The sequence below is a fragment of the Mytilus edulis genome, chromosome 14, assembly GCF_963676685.1.
Source record: "Mytilus edulis chromosome 14, xbMytEdul2.2, whole genome shotgun sequence".
In the NCBI taxonomy this organism is placed as follows: Eukaryota; Metazoa; Mollusca; class Bivalvia; order Mytilida; family Mytilidae; genus Mytilus; species Mytilus edulis.
The window spans coordinates 48,632,443-48,652,933 of record NC_092357.1 but is presented as its reverse complement, the minus strand read 5'-3'; the positions used below and the strand labels follow the sequence as shown (position 1 = coordinate 48,652,933).

Genomic DNA, 20,491 nt, shown 5'->3' with positions numbered 1-20,491 from the left:
TTTTGTTGCAGGTGGAATAATAAAATTATACTTTAAAGTACATGCATGGTTTATTTGTTTCAAATACTTGGCCACTAATCATGCTATTAAGATATTTATTTAATTCTAATTCAGACTTTAATAATTTAAGTACAGCAAGCAGTCATTTGACACTAAACAATTGACACAGACCATTGCAGACTGCACGAGACCCTCATAGTTGGTTAAGATCTTTTTACACACCCTGGACACGCTGGTGGTAGTTAACAATTGCAATGCCAACATAAACTTCAGATGTGATATACATGTACTGTTTTGTAAATTTCACTGAAGCTAGAAATTCACATTATCCATATTCATATTGTTATTATAATAAATCCACTAATTAAAAGTATTCATGAATTCAGATATGATGCACTATTATTAGTAGTATTCACTGAAACTATGAATTTTCATTATTCCAAATTGCTATTTCAAATGAATAATTATCCTGGGTATTCATGGAACTCAGAAACAATGTACATGTATGATTGCAGTATTAATATGCACTACAACTATGGAATTTTGTTATTCCAAATTCACAATTGATCATGATTGATGATAATCCCAGGTATTTAGTCCTCCAGTAATGTGGTCCTCCTTTTTATACAATATATTAAGTTTCCTATTTGTACAAGGCACAATTTTCTTCTTGTTCAATTTAATCAGAACATCACATCATCATCATTGAATAATGCTGCAAGCCCTATTCTTTATTTCAAAAACAATAGATAACTAGTATAAAATAATGAATTAATCCATTGTTTCACAATTTGCAGCTATGAGAGCGACTCAGTGACGTCTACATTTCCTATGCATCAAAGTGCACATGTTTCCTATGCATCAAAGTGCACATGTACTAGCAGGCATCATATTCTAAGTGGGAATCATGGTCAAACCAATACATTTTCAGTATGATTCTACAAAATAAAATATACATAAAGACTCAAGTACAGTAAATGTTTAACTAATAATAAATATATATAATACTACATGTACATGTATATACATTGTGCAATAATAAGAAAATTAATTACAATAACTGTATTTACCTAAAACTATGGCACTCATTGACTGAAAAATTCTAGCACTAATACAATTCTATTTTCAAGTCACTATTAACAAGAAAAATAAATCTGTTAAGGGGGTCTAAATTCTTTATAGTGTTGTCTTTTTTTCCTGCATTAATGATTTTTTAAGTGTGATTGTGTACTTTCATTGAAGGGTTACTGTCTTATTGAGGCTCACACCATACTTTAATTCATCAATTCTTTAAAACACAACAGGTTATTTCTTTTGTTCATTTTAATTATGTTTATAATCAGATAATTTAATATGAAATATATTGATACTACAAACATGACAAAGAAAAGTTTAAGGAATGAAAAAATAAAATAAATAAACAACTTTGCACTGTTACTATATACATGCACTAGATAATATTGACTTTACCTTTGTCCAGTGCATATAATGAATAAACCTTTGTGATGTAAATATATTGTTCCAAGACTTAACCATCCCAGTTAATGTTTTAAATCCTTGAGTTTAATATTTTTTACATCTTTTGTGTTACCCTGAATACTTTTTACTTATTCATTTCTTATTACAGCTTGCATTAAATAATGCTTTGCAGCTCAGACAACACTTTTTGTTTATTTAATTTAGTCATTTACCCAATTTTATTTTAATAAATCAATATTGAAATTACTTTTAAAATTTGAATTTTTATATCCAAAATAATAGTATATCCTGCTGTTTCATATTATTTAAAATTATAATTTGTTTTGAAAAAGTTATCAAAATTTTAATCATGATAATTTGTGAAGATTATCATAAAATTATATCATTATACCAATGACAGATTAAATATCATCCCCAGGGCAATAAACTATTGTGTCTTAATTTGTATATTAGCTACATCATGTATATAGAATAATTTCTTATTAATACCTATCAGATATCCAGTGTTAACATCCTGATTATTACCTATTTTAATGTCACATTTGCATGGTCATATTCAGTAAATACAAATATTTTATTTGTTTATTTTTTTTTAAATATTTTGAGCTTCATAAAATACTTTAAAAAGGTTTATACCATGTTAACATAAAAAAAATGCATACAGACAATGACAGACATGACAGATAGATTGATTTGTTATGTTTTCCTGACATATTGAATTTTAACATAAAATAATTATCATGATTATGTAGAAAATGCAAAAAATCAGCAATCGTTTGTGAATGCACATAATCAAAGGAGGTGTGGGATATATCAATGATGCATCAACCCAACAGTTAGGCAACAATAAAGTAACCAAAACACAATTGAATGCGTGTCAAAAAATATGACTCATGATTAGAAGGTCCTTAATAATTGTGGGAATAATAAAAAGACCATTGAATGTTACTACTTGTAAGTTACATAACATGTATTGCACAAATGAATTTTTAAAAACAATGCTAACAGGGCACAGTTTATATAAAAATTTCACATGAAAATATATAGTTTAGGTTCAAAGTATTAACAAATTATAGTGATTTAATAAAAATTCTATGTTAAATCTAAAAAGAATAAAATTATGATGCTAGCTTTGCTCTTTTAATATTTGCTTTTTAAACAATGCAGTACATGATAAAACAATTACTAATTGAATTAGCACAATTTGTTTAATCAACAGTGTTTAAATGGCAACTGTTTATGACTCTGTCTTGTTTCAGGAACATTAATTTAATAATATTGTTTTATTTTGATGATTAATGCTATTTTAAACCATTTCTGAAATACCTTAGTCCTATTCACTTTCAATGCCTGCTATCATGTATTATCAAAAATATAATATATTAATGTTTTGTTGTCCATGATTTGAGAATTATTTAAAATCTAAATGAAAGTGGACACTTGCTAAATAAGTCACTATTTAATCTTAAAGTTAATAGTTTTCATAACATTTTATGATCAAATCATATGTTTTTGCACTATGCATGTTTTTTTTTATGGAAATTGTGACATCACAATGCATTCCTAATTGAACAAAAACTATCAGCTGATAAAGCAAAATCAGGGAAATACTAGTAATCCTGCATATTTAGCATGATAAGAAACACATTTATATGGATACGTACATGTAAAGATCGGTTGGTTGTTGGTTATAAAATGTCCAGTGACAAGTATTTCATGCAAATTTATGACCCGCGTTAGCAATACTTTAACATTCAATATGTACGATACATGATGTATAGGTCAGTGGCACATCCAGAACTTTTCATAAGGGACAGGGTTGCTGACTGCCCTTAGGGTCACAGATCCAGTCATGCTTGAGTGATTCCCTATATAATCAACCAAATTTTTCCCACAAAAAAGGGGAAGATATAGAGTAACCTTTTCTGTATTCCACTCAGGGTGATGTATGCAAAATAATTAAGGTAATAAATGGCATACTGTTCACACATGATAATAGGGGGAGGGGAAGGGTGTCCTTTATGACTTTCAATGATTTATTATGATGCTCAACTTTAACATTGAAGCTCAAAGCCTATATTTTCCCTGGAATATGCAACTTTGCACGAGTGTGTTAATATAGAACATTGATTCATAGCTATAGCCTATCGGAGTATCTAAATACATAGATTCCGTAGGATGATGGATCAGTTGCGGATCCAGACATTTTAAAAAGGGGGGGGGGGGCCAACCCTGGACAAAATAGTGGGGGTCCAAATATATGTCCCCATTCAAATGCATTGAGCGGCCAAAAAAAAAGGAATGGGTTCGAACCCTCTCCCCCCCTTTTGATCCGCCAATGGGAACAAATTGTAAGGTCTGTAAGCCGACAAATGTACACATTTTCCCTTCAAAATTATGAATCCATGATTATTCGATATAGTCGAGCAGCTAAGTCCAATATTTTGGGACAATTGATCACTTAATGGTAAAAGCATGAAACTTTGCACAGTGTTAGTTATGATGCTTATAAAAATTTTTGGATATGGAGCCATCAAAAAAAAATCCACAATGGCCGCCAATTTCAAAATGGCTGCCAACAGTGATGAAGCTGAGTCCAAAAATATAGTATTATTTATCAATTGAAAATAAAAGCACACCACAATGCATATTGCTAGTAATGATGGTACTTAATATTTTCTGAATATGGAAAAATAAAAAAATATTCTTTAATGGCCGCCAATTCAAAATGGCCGCCCACAGTCATGAGACGGAGTCAAAAAATAAGGTACAATTTATCAATTGAAAATAAAAGCACACCACAATGCATATTGCTAGTAATGATGCTTATTAATCTTTAACGAATATTGAACAATCAAAACTAATCACAAAATGGCCGACAAATTCAAAATGGCGGCCAACAGTCATTAGGCAGAATAAAAAAAAATTATTAAATTGAACATTGAAAATAAAATCACAAAACATTTGTATTGCTAAATATGATGCTTATTCATCTTTTCTGAATATGGAAAACAATTCGATAATGGGCGACAAATTCAAAATGGCCGCCAAAAGTCTTATTTTTAAACATTATATCGTGTTTATCTGGAAAGCCATTAACAATTAACAAATAGTTGAGTTTTGCGAAAATTTCAAGATTTCAGGTCATCATCTTGAATTACATACATTTTGTTTGTCTTTTTGACTTTTGTGATTCAAGCGTCACTGATACGTCATTTGTAGACGAAACACGCGTCTGCCATACAGAAGTTATCCACAAGGAATATTTAAACAAATTTACGATCATAGTTCTTACAACATGGCTACTGAAAAGACATTCAGGGTATCAAGTGTAGAATATGACAAACCAACTAAATCAAATAATATTGATTGGGCAAATTGCATCCTATGCCAAGAAATTATAGATGAAAAACTGATATGCCCATTTGATTCTAAACGTCTCAATGTTGGGGCTGGTTATCAATCTTTAGCTGACAATATTAAGAAGTTTCATGCATTGCGATTAATGCCTGAAGGCATTAATGTGTGCGTTGAAAACTTAGATGAGGGATCTGGAATAGCTCAGTCTTTTATTGATCACAAGGCATGTTGGCATAAATCTTGCAACTTAAAACTAAACAGGACAAAGTTGAATAGAGCAGAAAAACGAACATTACGTGAGAGTATAGATGAAGCCACCACATCTAAAAAAAAGACTAGACATAGCTTTTCCGTTCAGTCTATCAGTAACCCGTCTGTGTGCTTTTTCTGTTATGAAAATGGCCAAGAAGCCCTTCATGAGTCCTCAACATTTGGACAAGATACACGTGTGAGAGAATGTGCAGTGAAATTGAACGACACATTGTTGCTTGCAAAGTTAAGTGCTGGTGATCTAATTGCACAGGAGGCAAAGTACCACTCTAAATGTTTAGTTTCCCTATATAATCGTGCATCTCGAATTGAAATGAAAAATGATAATGTCGAATCTAAGAAAGAAAGGCAAATCCATGGCATTGCATATTCAGAACTTGTCTCTTATATAAATGAGACAAGGTCGTGCGATGAGACCATAAGTGTTTACAAATTGTCAGATCTATGTAAACTGTATACGGAAAGAATCACATGTCTAGGTGCAGATGTTTCATCTAGAGTTAATAGTTCACGACTAAAAGACAGAATCGTATCTAATTTCCCAGACTTAGATGCTTACAAACAAGGCCGTGAAAACATTCTTGCTTTCCAAGATGACATTGGTCCTGCACTGAAGAGAGTCTGCTTAGAAGACTTTGATAATGAGTTTGTCAACATATCTAAAGCAGCTACGTTTGTTCGTAAAGATATTTTCTCGTTAAATTCAGAATTCAAAGGAACCTTCCCAAAGGGATGTCAGGAAGCTTCTGTACCCCAGTCATTGCTTTCTTTAATCAGTATGATTCAGTTTGGACCCAACATTCAGGACCGTTCCTATTCTCAGTCGACATTAACAATAGCACAGCTTCTGATGTATAGTTGTACAAAGAAACAATCAAACCGTCACATGAAACATCATGAACCTCCAGTTTGTGTTTATTTGGGAGTCATGATCCACTGTAAGACTAGAAAACGTGATCTAGTAGATACTTTCTTCAAACTTGGACTGTCTGTCTCCTACGATCGAGTGTTAGAAATTTCTACTTCAATGGCCAATGATGCTTGTCGTCGTTATGTTCAAGAAGGTATTGTTTGCCCTACCAATCTATTGCAAAATGTATTCACTTCATCTGCTGTAGACAACATTGATCACAATCCAAGCAGTATATCGTCAAAAGACTCATTCCATGGTACAGGTATATCTTTATTCCAACATATTTCAGAGGATGCTCAAGGCGTTGTTCAAGCATTGGACCAATCTGAAACTATGTTGAAATGTCAGTCAAAGAGAGTTTCTCTTTTACCAGAGAGTTATTCAAACCTTCCACCAGCTGTACTAAGATTCAACGAACCAGATATTCCATTAGTTGAAGGAGAACTTTCAATTGATATGTTCTCATTCCCAGCTGCATTAAAAGGGGAATTCAAATGGCTGAAACATGTTGCAGAAAATTCAAGTGTTAGTGCTACAGTGGGTACAAATATTTCATGGTCCGCCTATCATGCTGCAGTCCTGCCAGATGGGAATAAATTACCAGCAGTGTCTGCCCTTTTACCTCTGTTTCATGAGCAAGCAAAATCTGTTGCAATGATACGACACTCATTGAACATTATTCGTAGCGCTGTTAGAAAGCTAAATCCTGGCCAAACGCCAGTTGTTGCTTTTGACCAACCCCTTTTCACTGTAGCAAAACTAATACAGTGGAACTGGCCTCAGATGTATGGTGAGGATCACTTTGTTATGATGTTCGGTGGCCTACACATAGAGATGGCTGCGTTCAAAGCACTTGGTAGTTGGCTTGAAGATAGTGGATGGACTAGTGTTTTAGTAAATGCACAGGTTACATCACCAGGTACAGCTGATTCATTTCTAAAGGCTTCTCATGTTACAAAAACACGTAGAGCACACCAAGTTACAGCATGCACACTTTACCGTCTATTATCAAATGCTTACTGTCAATACAAAGATATTTTGAGGGATGATGAGGTTACCTTAGAATTTGAAGAGTGGTGTTTGGAACGATCTAAAGAATCTCCTCATTTTAAATTTTGGTATATAACTCTCCGATTTGAATTGACAGTATTAATATTTATAAGGTCTATACGTGAGGCTAACTTTTCATTATATATTGAAGCTCTCTCAAAGATCATTCCTTGGTTTTTTGCCTTGGATCACACCAATTATTCACGATGGCTACCAATTCATCTGCGTGATATGGTTCAGTTACCAAAAACGAACCCAGAAACTCATAGAGCATTCCTTGACGGCAACTTTGTTGTCAACAAGACAGAGAAGAAATTTTCCTGTATGGCTATTGATCAAGCCCACGAACAAAATAATGCTTGTGTTAAAGCAGATGGTGGTGCTGTTGGGTTGACGGAAAATCCAGGGGCGCTTCGTAGATGGATGGTTGCAGGGCCTGAAATGGCTAGGTTGGTAAATGAATTTGAAAATGTCACTGAATGCTTTGTGAACACTAACGCATCTAATAAACTTCATCATGAACAAACATTATCCTTTCAAGAATCTTTCCGAAATGACATTGTGTCTTTGTATGATGTAATTGATGATCTTGGAAATCCGTTTTTAGAGACAAGTAAGGATTTGCTTGTATTAGATTCGAAGAACATTGTTGACATATCAGTTGTTAAAACTGTTAACACAATAGAATCATTGGGACAAGAACAGTTTGAAAAGTATACGAAAGAACGCCTTGTTGATCGAACAACGTCTGTCTTTAATACTATCAAGAGGAATAAGTTACCACTTTTTCAAACACCACCTCCTGCAAAGAAAACGTCTACGACAGATCACAAGCTAATGGCTTTGAAAAGTAATTGTTCTTTATTTTCAAGATTGTACATTGCTTGTCAATCAAGAGATGGAAACCTTGACGATTTCTTCAGACATGAGAATCATGCTTTCCCTCCATCGCTTAGTCAAAATGGTACTATACGTCTAGGAACAAAAGCTGACCTTCTTTCCAAATGTCTGGAGAGATTAACCCCTCCAACAGATGTTCAACCTGTAGTGTCTTCTGTTATTCTTGATGGATCTGCAGTTGTTAATATGCTCAAGCCTGTCAATGTCAAATCATTTAATGAATACGCTTTAAAAGTGTTTGTACCGTATATTCAGAATATTGGAAAAAATGTACAAAGAATTGACATTGTATTTGACACATACATTGACAATAGCTTAAAGGCGTCTACTCGAGGAAAACGTGGGAAAGGTATTCGAAGACGAGTTCAAGATGAAACGAATGTACCAGGAAATTGGCAGGAATTCTTGCGTCTAGATGAAAATAAAATTGAGTTGTTTCATTTTCTCGCTGATAAAATAACCAGTGTTGGTATCGACAATGAGATCGTAGTAACTGACAAGATCAACGCCCTTGGAAATACTGCAGGACACAGCTATGAATTGTTAAGCCCATGTTCACACGAGGAAGCTGATACTAGAATGTTGTTGCATGCCTTAGATGCTTCCCTGAAAGGCCATAACAGAATACTGATCAGAACAGTTGACACAGATGTTGTTGTCTTGTCTGTCTCTTGTTTCAACAGACTGCAAATTGAACAGCTGTGGATAGGTTTTGGCACTGGAAAGAACTTCCGATATATTTCAGTTCATGAATTGTGCCTTGCTCTAGGACCATTGAAATCGAAAGTCTTTCCACTGTTCCATGCCTTTACCGGTTGTGACACAGTCTCAGCTTTTTCTGGGAAAGGTAAGAAATCAGCTTGGGACACATGGTCCGTATATGAGGAGTTGTCAGATGCATTTCTGCAGATTATTGAGAATCCAAATGAAGTTGAAATTTTAAAAGTGATGAAAGTAATAGAACGGTATGTTGTTCTTTTGTATGATCGGTCTAGTACAGCTAATACGGTGAATGAGTTAAGAAAACAGTTATTCACACAAAAGACAAGAACAATAGACAATATTCCTCCAACAAGAGATGCACTTCTTCAACATACGAAACGTGCAGTTTACCAAGGAAGTGTTATTTGGGGAAATTGTTTAGTTTCAAATCCAGGTATGCCATCACCAGATTTATTTGGTTGGCAAAAACTTGATGGTACTTGGGTACCATTCTGGTCTGTGCTTGCTGAAGCTTCAATGTCATGCCAAGAGCTCATCCATTGTGGCTGTAAGAAAGGATGTCGAGGTGCATGTAAATGCTTAAAAGCAGCATTAAAATGCACAGCATTATGCAAATGCTCACCGGACTGTGAAAGAGAAACCGATTGAGACTGTGCTTTATTTTGATTACCCTGCATTTGGATCCATTATTTTTTAATCATTTTATATCATATTCAAAAACAAACGTCAAATTTTTACATGTTAAACGGCGCCATTTTGAATATTGCCGCCATTTTGAAAATATTATCTTCGTACCCAGGTAAAAGTTATACATTGTAACCCTTTGTCGATATCAAAAAGATCAGTTTTACTGCTTTGATAACTTTCTATCACATAATAATGGTGTATACATTCGAATATGGTAAAACTTAGACATTTTGACGCGCCATTTTGAATTTGGACGCCATTTTCTATGATTTCTGTACCATAAGGTTTAACAACATAATAAATGTCATATCTGAATTGTATTTCCTTAAGTTTCTGACATCTTTGGAACTCATTAGAATTGAAATACTTCATCAAGTGAAAAATGTTATACTTATGGCGGCCATCTTGAATTTGGCGGCCATATTGGATTTTTTTTACGTGGCTCCATATCTGAATTTTGTTTATACCCTTTAATCTTTCATTTTGCCAAGTTTCATGCTTTTACCATAAAGTGATCAATTATTCTGATATCCGCTGGACTAATAGACATGCTATAAATATTGATAATTTCTACTCACCGATTGTAATTTCCAGCTAAGATTATTGAACATGTGGTCTAACATCTGTAGTTACCTGTGTAAAAATATAGTTTGCCGACCTGAGGTCCAAGGTTTTTTGCCGACAAAAAATTAAAGAGGGTAAATCGTTTACGGTGAAGAATTGTTTTCCGTTTTTAATGAAACTTGACAGATTTTGCTAATTATTTTTTTAATCATCGGAAATGTCCTTCTTGGTGAAATTCGAATTAAAACTGTTTTATTATGCTGTACAATATTGGTAACTGAGTCATAATCTTTAAATTTATTTCAAGTACACCCTTGTACTTTTTTCTATTGCGCAGAATTTATCAAAACTTTTTTAAGTATAAATTTGAATGAATTCATTGTCATCTTCTTATTCTTCTGCAATAATATTAAAACTCTATTTTAAACGAAAGCTGCTGGTTTTTAAAACCAGTTATGAACAGATATTATAAAATAAAAAGTAAGGATATCAGAAGGATTATTAAAAGTCAAACGCACATGACTGTCAAAAATGAACGGACAATGCTACGGCAATAAATAGAAAACGACAAAAGACAAACAACGATCGCAAAATAAATGAATAAACAGCAAAACAAGTTCACAATCGCACAATAGACGATAATAGTATAAGTAAAGACTATTTCACATCAAAATCAAATCTTGAGAGCCGGGTGAGACGTGATTTTTTTACACTGATGGCCGACTACAGTTACGCTAAAATATTTGTATTAAAACATTTACCGACTGTATCAACCTATGAAGTGTTTGTTTTAAACATTTAACGACTGTGTCAACCTTTTATAAGTTGTTATAAACATTTAATGACTGTGCCAACCCTTAGAAAGTTGTAACAAACATTTAACGACTGTCCCAACTCTAAAAACGTTGTGACAAACATTTTTTGACTGCATCAACGTCTGAACAGTTGACACAAACAAATTTTAACTGTCTCAACTATGAAAAGGTTGGGACGGACATTATGCAACTGCCACAACTATTAGAAAGACTGTAATAAATAGATTTTGACTGTGACAACACCGTAAACCACTGCAACAGTTCTAAAAATGACTGATGGTAGCATTTTTTGACTTTCACAACCCGTAGAAAAGTTGGGACAGACATAAATAAACTGTTGCAACGAAATATGACAGATTTGACAGTCATTACTGGTCTTTTACAGACTAAAACAGTCGTACAATGACTGTTACTGGTATGGACAGTTGTTTTTTCGTCCAGTAGTGATACATTCCTTAATTTATAATATTTTTTAACATTTTGTAACAGCAAATTTAATAACACAAAAAATCCGTATTTTCATGCCAGTACCGGAGTACTGGCTACTGGGCTGGTGATACCTTCGGGGACTAACAGTCCACCAGCAGAGGCATCGACCCAGTGGTAAAAGGTACAGACAAATTATTAGTGGGGTTACTTGACAGAAGCCCAAATTCCACTCCAATAAACAATGACAATTTGCTAGTAGCAATAAACAGAGATATAGAGCTGAATTACTTATTTTTTGGGGACTTTAACTATAAAGAGATTGAGTGGATTAACTGTGAGTCAACTGTAGGTGAGGAGCACTCAGCTGCAATATTTTTTAATTGCATTCAACATGTAAACTTTCCGACTCGGTTTAGAGAAGGTCAAAACCCAAGCTGTTTGGATTTGGTTTTTACAAACGAATAAAATATGATTGATAGTGACTCTTTAGTAACTGATTCGCCAATTGGTAAAAGTGATCATGCTGTAATTCATTTTGACTATAACTGTTATTTAGGGTTCGTGTTGTTTATTCTTTAGTTTTCTATGTTATGTCATGTGTACTGTTGTTTGTCTGTTTGTCTTTTTCATTTTTAGCCATGGCGTTATCAGTTTATTTTAGATTTATGAGTTTGACTGTCCCTTTGGTATCTTTCCATTTGCTTTCGTCCCTCTTTTATTTAAGTTTTAAACACACAAGTGAATGATTTCAGTATTTTAAAGGTGACTACAAAGCTATTAGCGACGAGCTAGATCAAGAAAATTGGGATGTCTTATTTGAAGACAAGAGTATTGAGCAAATATGGAACACTTTCAAGTCAAAATTAAGTCAGTGTATAGAAAAATATATACCAAAAAAGAATGCATTGGAACAAATTTACTAATCCGCCAATGTGGATTGATAGGACAACTAAATCAGCTATAATTAAAAAACGTAGAGCATGGAAAAATACCAATTTTTAAGGTCTGAAGTTGTTGACCAGATCATATTTCTAAACAAGAACAAAATAAAAGTGACCTGTGGTGAACCCTACGCAACTGATTAGAGACATTTTTAACGATGTTTGTACACGGATCAACGCTTTCATGGATAGATAATTAACTCATAAAAACTAACTTTGTTTGTTAATCAAGACTTCTTTGTAAACGTGATTGGTATGAGATGTACATTTAAATTAATTTAATTACTCTGTTTTTGAAACTTAACAATAATTGTTTAATTTACAGTTTAGAGATAGATGAAAGTACGAAAGTGACATTCAAACCTAAAATAAACTGACAACGTCATAGCTAAAAACAAGGGAATTAGAAAAACGATAGTTTAAAAAATAAAAACACTGAAAACAACTGAGCAACAGAAGTCCACTAATGTTGTTTACAAATTAACGGACGTGTCGTATTATAAAAAAATACCAACTCCTCATGCAGAAACAGATGATACATATATTGGCTACTTTGTCGGACTTTATATGCAAATATTTTTAGATTTTATTGAAATGTGGTTCATAAATACATACACAAACACTAATATTATCATTGCTATTGTGATAGGTTATTTGTAGAAAATGCGGTCGGTAATTCATTGTTTAATTGACACACAAAACAGAGGAGCAGGTTATGTTTGTAGTACGTTTGTTTTTCATTATTATGTTTATGGAAGGTAATAACAAAAACACTGCATCCCACCGAAAATCTAAACTTTTCAATAGACGTTTAAGATTCATCCGAGTACTCGCGAGTACCCGAGTATCATGACCGAGTATCAGAGTATTAAATATCAGATCTTTTGACATCACTAATATAAATCAATCATACGTCCCTTGTTGGAATACTCCACACCAGTGTGGTCACCATATTTAAAGAAAGATATAAGGAGAATCGAAAACATCCGGCGACGAGCTACCAAATTAGTGACTAGTATACAAATGTTAAGTTATGTAGAAAAATTGAGATCCTTGGGCGTTTCAACACTTGAATACAGAAGAGATCGTTATGTTATGATACAAGTATATATATAAAGCTTTACATGGGATATATGATATTAAATGGCAAAATATGTTTGAGTTATCTACAAATTCTACCAGAGGAAATCCTTGGAAATTAATTAAAAAAAGGTGTAATTCAACTCAGCGTCTCCATTCATTTTCACAAAGGATCATTGATAAATGGAATAGTCTTTCAACAGTAACAGTTTGTGCAGAATCTGTCATTATTTTAAAAAATCATATTAAGGATGAACATTGAAATGGGAAGAAGTTTAATCCTACGTGACATTAGATAACATAATATAAACGCAGCAGTATATAAATGAATGTGACAGGTATTTAAAATATTGTGGAAACCATCGTACAACATGTATACCAGTACAGGAAAATTATTCGTTCTATTTATGCGCACAGCTCATAGTTAAATCATAAGTAATTTAATATAAAGTAAATTATGAGGCGGCAAAAGAAGTTATCAACTTTATGATCGCCGCTATAATCCAGGTAGAATCCAGCTAGTGAATTATTCACTTGCAAACAAATAATTCGATCTCATTGAATCCGTATTCCTTTGACTTCAATCTAACCCAATAGCTAAAGATTGGATATGCATGTATACATTTTGGTAAGCCATTTAAAGGAAAAGAACGTCCACATTGAAAGTGAAACAAAAATGAATCATTTCGTTGACTGATACGATCCACAAAAATATAATTCTTACACAGCTAAAAACAATAATTAACTTTTTAATTTAAGCTTCAACATAAAACCAAAGAGACATTGAAAAATCATATTGCACGAGGTCATTGTTTATTTATTTTCTATGTTTTTATTTATATCAGGTTATATGACAATCGGCAGTCTCTGGTGGTCATATCGAAAGTTATTTAGATACGGTCTCTAGATTAAAATACATGAAATTCTGATAGATAGATATTATCAAGTACACACAGTCTTTACTGTTTGTTTCAGAATTATTGTAATTTGAATATTGTTTTAGTATGTTGTAAATCAAATATGAGAATTTGAGACAAATAGGTGAACAGGAATTTGACAGTTAGTGTCCTTTAATGTGTTTTGAACGAAAAGTAAGGAGTGAATACGTTTTTATAGAGTTGCTATATATACATGTAAATACTGTTGATGTATTCCATTGATCGTCATGGATATTTATAGATTATCATTGGTCATCTCAACGATATTGATTTTCTCGCTTGAGCCGGTACGTCGCAAGTGAAAAAATCAATCGAGTTGAGATGACCAATGACAATCTGTTTATCGCTATTTCACCTATGAAGACGTTATTAATTTCCTTGACAACGACGCGTGTTCCCTTAGTTTCTATCGATAATTTTCATATCACTCGACTCCGCTGAGAAAGGAAAATATCAGTTAGCAAGATCAAAGGAAAAATTCGTATACTAGCGATAAATAGAGAATAATACATGACAAAATCCGTATCATATGTCGTATCATCCCGAGACATCAATATCAGCCCAAGGGCCTTTAGGCCCGAGGGATGATATTGGTCGAGGGTGAAACGGCATGTGATACGGATTTTGCCATGTATTATACACTTTATCATATATTTCAACAGAAGAGTATTATATTATATGAACTGTTTTCTGATCCATAGCACTGGGTTACCTTCAGTTCTACTTTTGTCTTGTTTCAAAGGCCTTAAAAGAAACGCTCAATTACTTATCCGAAGCACCTGGGTTACCTTACTATTTGCGTGCTGTTGTTTTAAAAATAGTTTGTTTATTATTGTATTAATTTGTGTGTTTTGTATTTTTCATAGTTGCATTTAGTGTGCCAAAAAATATGAAAACTTGACGTTCGTGACGTCACATAGACACATACAATATAAAAACTCGACGTTCGTGACGTCATATACAAAACAATGACGTCATTCAAAAAATTTACCTATTTTGAGGAAAATTTATCTTAAGCAAAAAAAAACCAAAACTGACTTTATGTAAAAAAAAAAAAAAAAAAAAAAAAAAGTAGGGGTGTGATAAAGGGTATGCGATAAAGGGTAGGGGTGTGATAAAGGGTATGCGATAAAGGGTAGGGGTGTGATAAAGGGTATGCGATAAAGGGTGCGCATCAAAGTTGCGCGATATGGATTAAACAGCAGGCTATTTATCACATATGCAAAACTACTGTATTTACTACTAAACATATGATAAATATATATGTATTGGTTATTGTCTTGACCACACCATTAAGAAGGATGTTACATTAATTGTTTGTTCATGGTTAAATGTTGTTTTGCCAAGTTTAATGAACTTCTTTTATTTGATTATTTCTGACCGGTTTTTCTAATGATGCACGAATAATGCAGTGGAAACAACAAAAAAAAAACAAATGTAGATTTTTTTGGTGCATGCTTTTTATTCAGGTATAAAATTATAAATGCTTAAAACGAAGTAAGAGCAGAAATTGGTATTCAAATATGGCTTGGTGTATTATATACAATCCTTCGGTAACACTGTTAATTGAATAGCTCAATACCATATTGATAAATGGTATACGTACGATGATCTTGTCTTAAAACCCGTGGATACATGTTCATGATTATATTCTGATGTCCTGGAAGTAAATATATAAGTTTTCCATTACTGAAATACAGAAATCCTTTATAACTTCATTTCGTATATAAAAAAAGCAGTTCTGCTTTTGGTATTTGCCAAAAATATGTTTACATGAATACAAAAAATCCCCGACAAACACACACAGACCCACTTAACTTCGTTTTTATTGTTAATAGAATATTAATGACAGAATATTAATAACAGAAAAGAGGCAACAACAAGGAACACAGTAGGGCTCTTATGCTTAGGAAACATTACTTTCAATATATTTCAAACTTGCGGAAAGTATTAATCATAACAAAGTTCACAACCTACATTTCTCTTTCTGTCAATCCTTGATCGGGATCGTACTTTTCAGTTTCTTCCTTTTGAAATCGGACATTGTTTTCCAAACTGTAATATAAATTTGGGTATTAAGTCGACAAGTTGCAATGCAATATTTGAATTGTGCTATCGTATTTGAGTATGAACGTGCATCAACACCGATATTCAGGTTAAAATAGTGTTAGGGTTCTCTTTTCATTCTGGAGCACCTTAGTTCACCCCATAATTTTAGTTTAGATTGTGTTGTTCAGTCTTAAGTATTTGTATGTTTTGTTTTATGTACTATTGTTTGTCTGTTTTTTTTAAGCAACGGCGTTCTCAGTTTGATTTTATTTTGTGAAATACATATATTACTAAATAAAAACTTTAATCTATACAAACAAGTGTATAAAAAAACATATAGGGCAAAACATAAAAATGTTCAACCTACAATTGTTTCTAAATATAATATATGTTTGAAATATTTAAAATAACCAAAGGGTCAACTTCATCGTATTTGATGTATTAACCAATCTCTTAGATAGTTGGTAGTGACAATTCTAAAATATTTGTGTGTTGTTCAAATGTTGATAAAAAATTACGTAACAACTCAGGAGTATTAAAACGAATAGTCCCTAATCAAAACCTCAAACATTCCTGACTTTGTACAGGCATGTTCGTATGTAGAAAACAATGGATTGAACATGGTTTTATAGCTAATTACACCTCTCACTTTTTGAACACCACGTTGATGTGATATATGGCATCCATCCATAATACCAAATAACTATATGTAAATAAAAAACCACACAAAGGAACATTTGCAGTGCGTTTTTTAGGTTCTTTATCTCAAAGTCACATTCTCATGTATAATTTCTGGCGGGAATGAAATAAAACATTTTAGGATTACGACAACAAATATCTTTCATTGTATAACCTTTAAATGGTAGATAAAAATATTGTTTAATATGAATAAAAAAATATTCTTGTAGGTTTGATTTGTTAGTATTATTCGAAATTTCAAATGGAAACAAGGAAGTATTCATTAATTGATGTTTGGGAAAAAGTCGAAAGTGAGGTTGACATAGTGACACATCGAAATCGATGATCCCGATGTGTGTCATCCTATTTTATTCCAAAAACAGTTTTATAAAAAAAAAACTCGCACAACAGTAATAAAAGAAAGTACTGGCAATGAATACAGTTGAATTGGCTGCTTAGTATTTTTTCCACTCGCATATTGCAAAATTAAGTAGAAAATTATCCTACTTTTGTGTTAAAGACTGCAACGATTGTCTTTTTCCTGTACATTCATATAAGGTTTCAGCCTGATCGTCAAATATTTGTTGCGCATCTTCATCTGCTTCTTTAACACTACATTGTAGCATTTCCGTTCGAATTTTAATCTCTTCCCCTGAATGACTTAAATCACAGAGCGATCTAGACCTGAAAAAATCAATAACAAACACGTCATATATAATTAAATCTTGTATGAATATGGGGAAGAGTGTTTCGTAGTTAGATGTTTCTTCAGAACTAGAATTCATTGCTACCTCGATCAACTGTAATAAAACAATGAAAATTTTACTTTTAATTGGATGTTTAAATAAGTGGTTTGCATGTGCAAATGATACAAGGCATGGAGGTACTCTATCAACTTACTATACAAGTAATACACTTGCTGTAATCTCTCTTCAAACCAAATCGTTTCCATTTCTCATTGAAATATTTCGTACTGCATTATTAAGTCCGTTTATTTGATTTGATTTGATGATTTATGTACATAGTTATGTCTATCTGCTCTGTCTGTCTTATGCATAGATAAAAACAGGCATTTCCATTTATATATTACCAAACCAGATAATGCAAAACTGTCGCATTTTAATGTATTTTTTTTATTTATTCATGGTGTTCAAAATAACACCAGCATCAACAACAATGATAAATAAGATTAAGCTAATATTTAGGGATTTCATTATTAAAGAAAAACAAAGTCGCAATCGATCAATCAATTGGCATATATATTATAAATGCAGTATAGTAATTAGACCGAGTTATTCTGTTCTTATAATGCATATATTTACTAATTTACATTTGCTCTTCATTGCTTTTTCTATTTTTTTTTTGCAATATAGAGACAGAAAGCAATGCCCATTCAAAACAGTATGACATATTGAAATATTTCGACCAATCAACGTTGATTTCCGGTATCTAGGATCTTATACCTTCTGTATATGAATAGCAAATTAGGTTATAATTATATATCACGTGTTATTCGTACAGACGGTAAAAGATCCTAGTTACCGGAAATAAACGTTGATTGTTCGAAATAATTCAAAATGTAATACTTACCGAGAGTGAAAATAGAATTATTGAATGTTGAAACTAGAGGCTCTTAAGAGCGTGTGTCGCTCACCTTGGTTTATGTGCATATTAAACAAAGCTTAAGAACACATGGATTCATGACAAAATTGTGTTTTGGTGATGGTGATGTGTTTGTAGATCTTACTTTACTGAACATTCTTGCTTCTTTCAATTATCTCTATTTATAATGAACTTGGCCCATTAGTTACAGAGGAAAATATTTTGTTAAAATTTACAAAAAATTACAAAATTTACAAAAAATTACAAAATTTACAAAATGATCAAAAATTGACTATAAAGGGCATGTGGACTTATTTGTGGATCTTATTTTGCTGAACATTATTGCTGCTTACAGTTTATCTCTATCTATAATAATAGTCAAGATAATAACCAAAAACAGCAAAATTTCCTTAAAAATTTCCAATTCAGGGGCAGTAACCCAACAACCAGTTGTCGGATTCATCTGAAAATGTCAGGGCAGATAGATCTTGACTTGCTAAAAAATTTAACTCCTGTCTGAACTGCTCTTAATGCGTTGGTTTCAGAGTTATAAGCCAAAATCTACATTTTACCCCTATGTTCTATTTTTAGCCATATCGGCAGTCTTGGTTGGTTGGCAGCGTCACCGCACAATTTTTTTAAACTAGATACCTCAATGATGATTATGGCCAAGTATGGTTAAATTTGGACAAGTAGTTTTAAAGGAGAAGATTTTTGTAAAAGATTAGAAAAAAATAGGAAATATTGGTAAAAAATTACTATAAAGTGCAATAACTCCCTAAGAGGTAAACTGACCATTTTAGTCATATTAACTAATTTGTAGATCTTACTTTGCTGAACATTATTGCTGTTTACAGTTTATCTCTATCTATAATAATATTCAAGATAATAGCCAAAAAACAGTATAGTTTCCTTAAAATTGCCAATTCAGGGGCAGCAACTCAACAACCGGTTGTCAGATTCGTCTGAAATTTTCAGGGCAGATAGATCTTTGCCTGATAAACAATTTAACACCATATCAGATTTGCTCTAAATTCTTTGGTTTCAGAGTTATAAGCCAAAATCTACATTTTACCCCTATGTTCTATTTTTAGCCATGGCGGCCATCTTGTTTGGGTGGCCGGGTCACGCCACACATTTTTTTAAACTAGATACCCCAATGATGATTATGGCCAAGTTTGGTTTAATTTAGCCCTGCAGTTTCAGAGGAGAAGATTTTTGTAAAAGCTAACGACGGACGACCACGACGACGGACGACGGACGCAAAGTGATGAGAAAATCTCGCTTGGCCCTTCGGGCCAGGTGAACTAAAAAGTGGATTATCTGACTCAGAGAGATCGTTGATCCTAGTACGACTCGCGAAAATGTAGAAAAACCGTTTATCTACAAGTGCATACAGGTACGGACGTTGACAAGTACAAAATAAGCGAAAAAATTAGCTCAGACAAATTGTCCGCGATCTCCTGTTTTGAATCGGGCACTGCTTTCTGTCTCAATATTGCAAAAAAAACAAAAAAAAAATCAAAAAAAATAGAAAATAGCAAAATCACTAAAAAGCATATGTAAATTTGTAATATATGCATTGTAGGGATAGAAGAATTCGGTCTAGTATAGCAATAAATGCGTGATAAATTCTTTTCGTTCGTTTTGAACTATATATCAAAATATGTTGTTGGAGATCTAATTCGGGGAAATCATCAATATTGAATTATATTACTATGAGAGTCGAGAAGATCTGATCTTAAGAATTTAATAGTATTTCGCATTAAGGTTTATGTACCCTTCTGTAGCCATTTTTGTACGAACTTTTCAAACTTCAATTGTATCAAAACTACAGATAAAATGAATAATAGAGATAGGCCATTTTGCATATATTCCAAGGGGAAACTTGATGCAAAGCATTATTTTTTACTGTTCCATTACATTGAATAGAAAAAGAGGACTTTGTGGCAAATAAATCAAGATTTTTATAGAAAATCCACAGCCTTTATCCTTGTACTCTCATATTTGGCA

General features: G+C 32.8%; 1 protein-coding gene across 1 annotated transcript in view; it reads right to left on the bottom strand.

Annotated features, from left to right (window-relative positions):
- Positions 1-16,122: 16,122 nt before the first annotated feature.
- LOC139504276 (uncharacterized protein PF3D7_1120000-like) overlaps positions 16,123-20,491 on the bottom strand; it is a 39,040-nt gene continuing 34,671 nt past the window's right edge. Inside the window, exons 10-11 of the mRNA XM_071294343.1 lie at positions 17,384-17,560; positions 16,123-16,204 (exon numbers count right to left, since the gene is read on the bottom strand). Coding sequence (XP_071150444.1) covers positions 16,123-16,204; positions 17,384-17,560 — 259 coding nt within the window. The remainder of the gene's footprint in view (positions 16,205-17,383; positions 17,561-20,491) is intronic.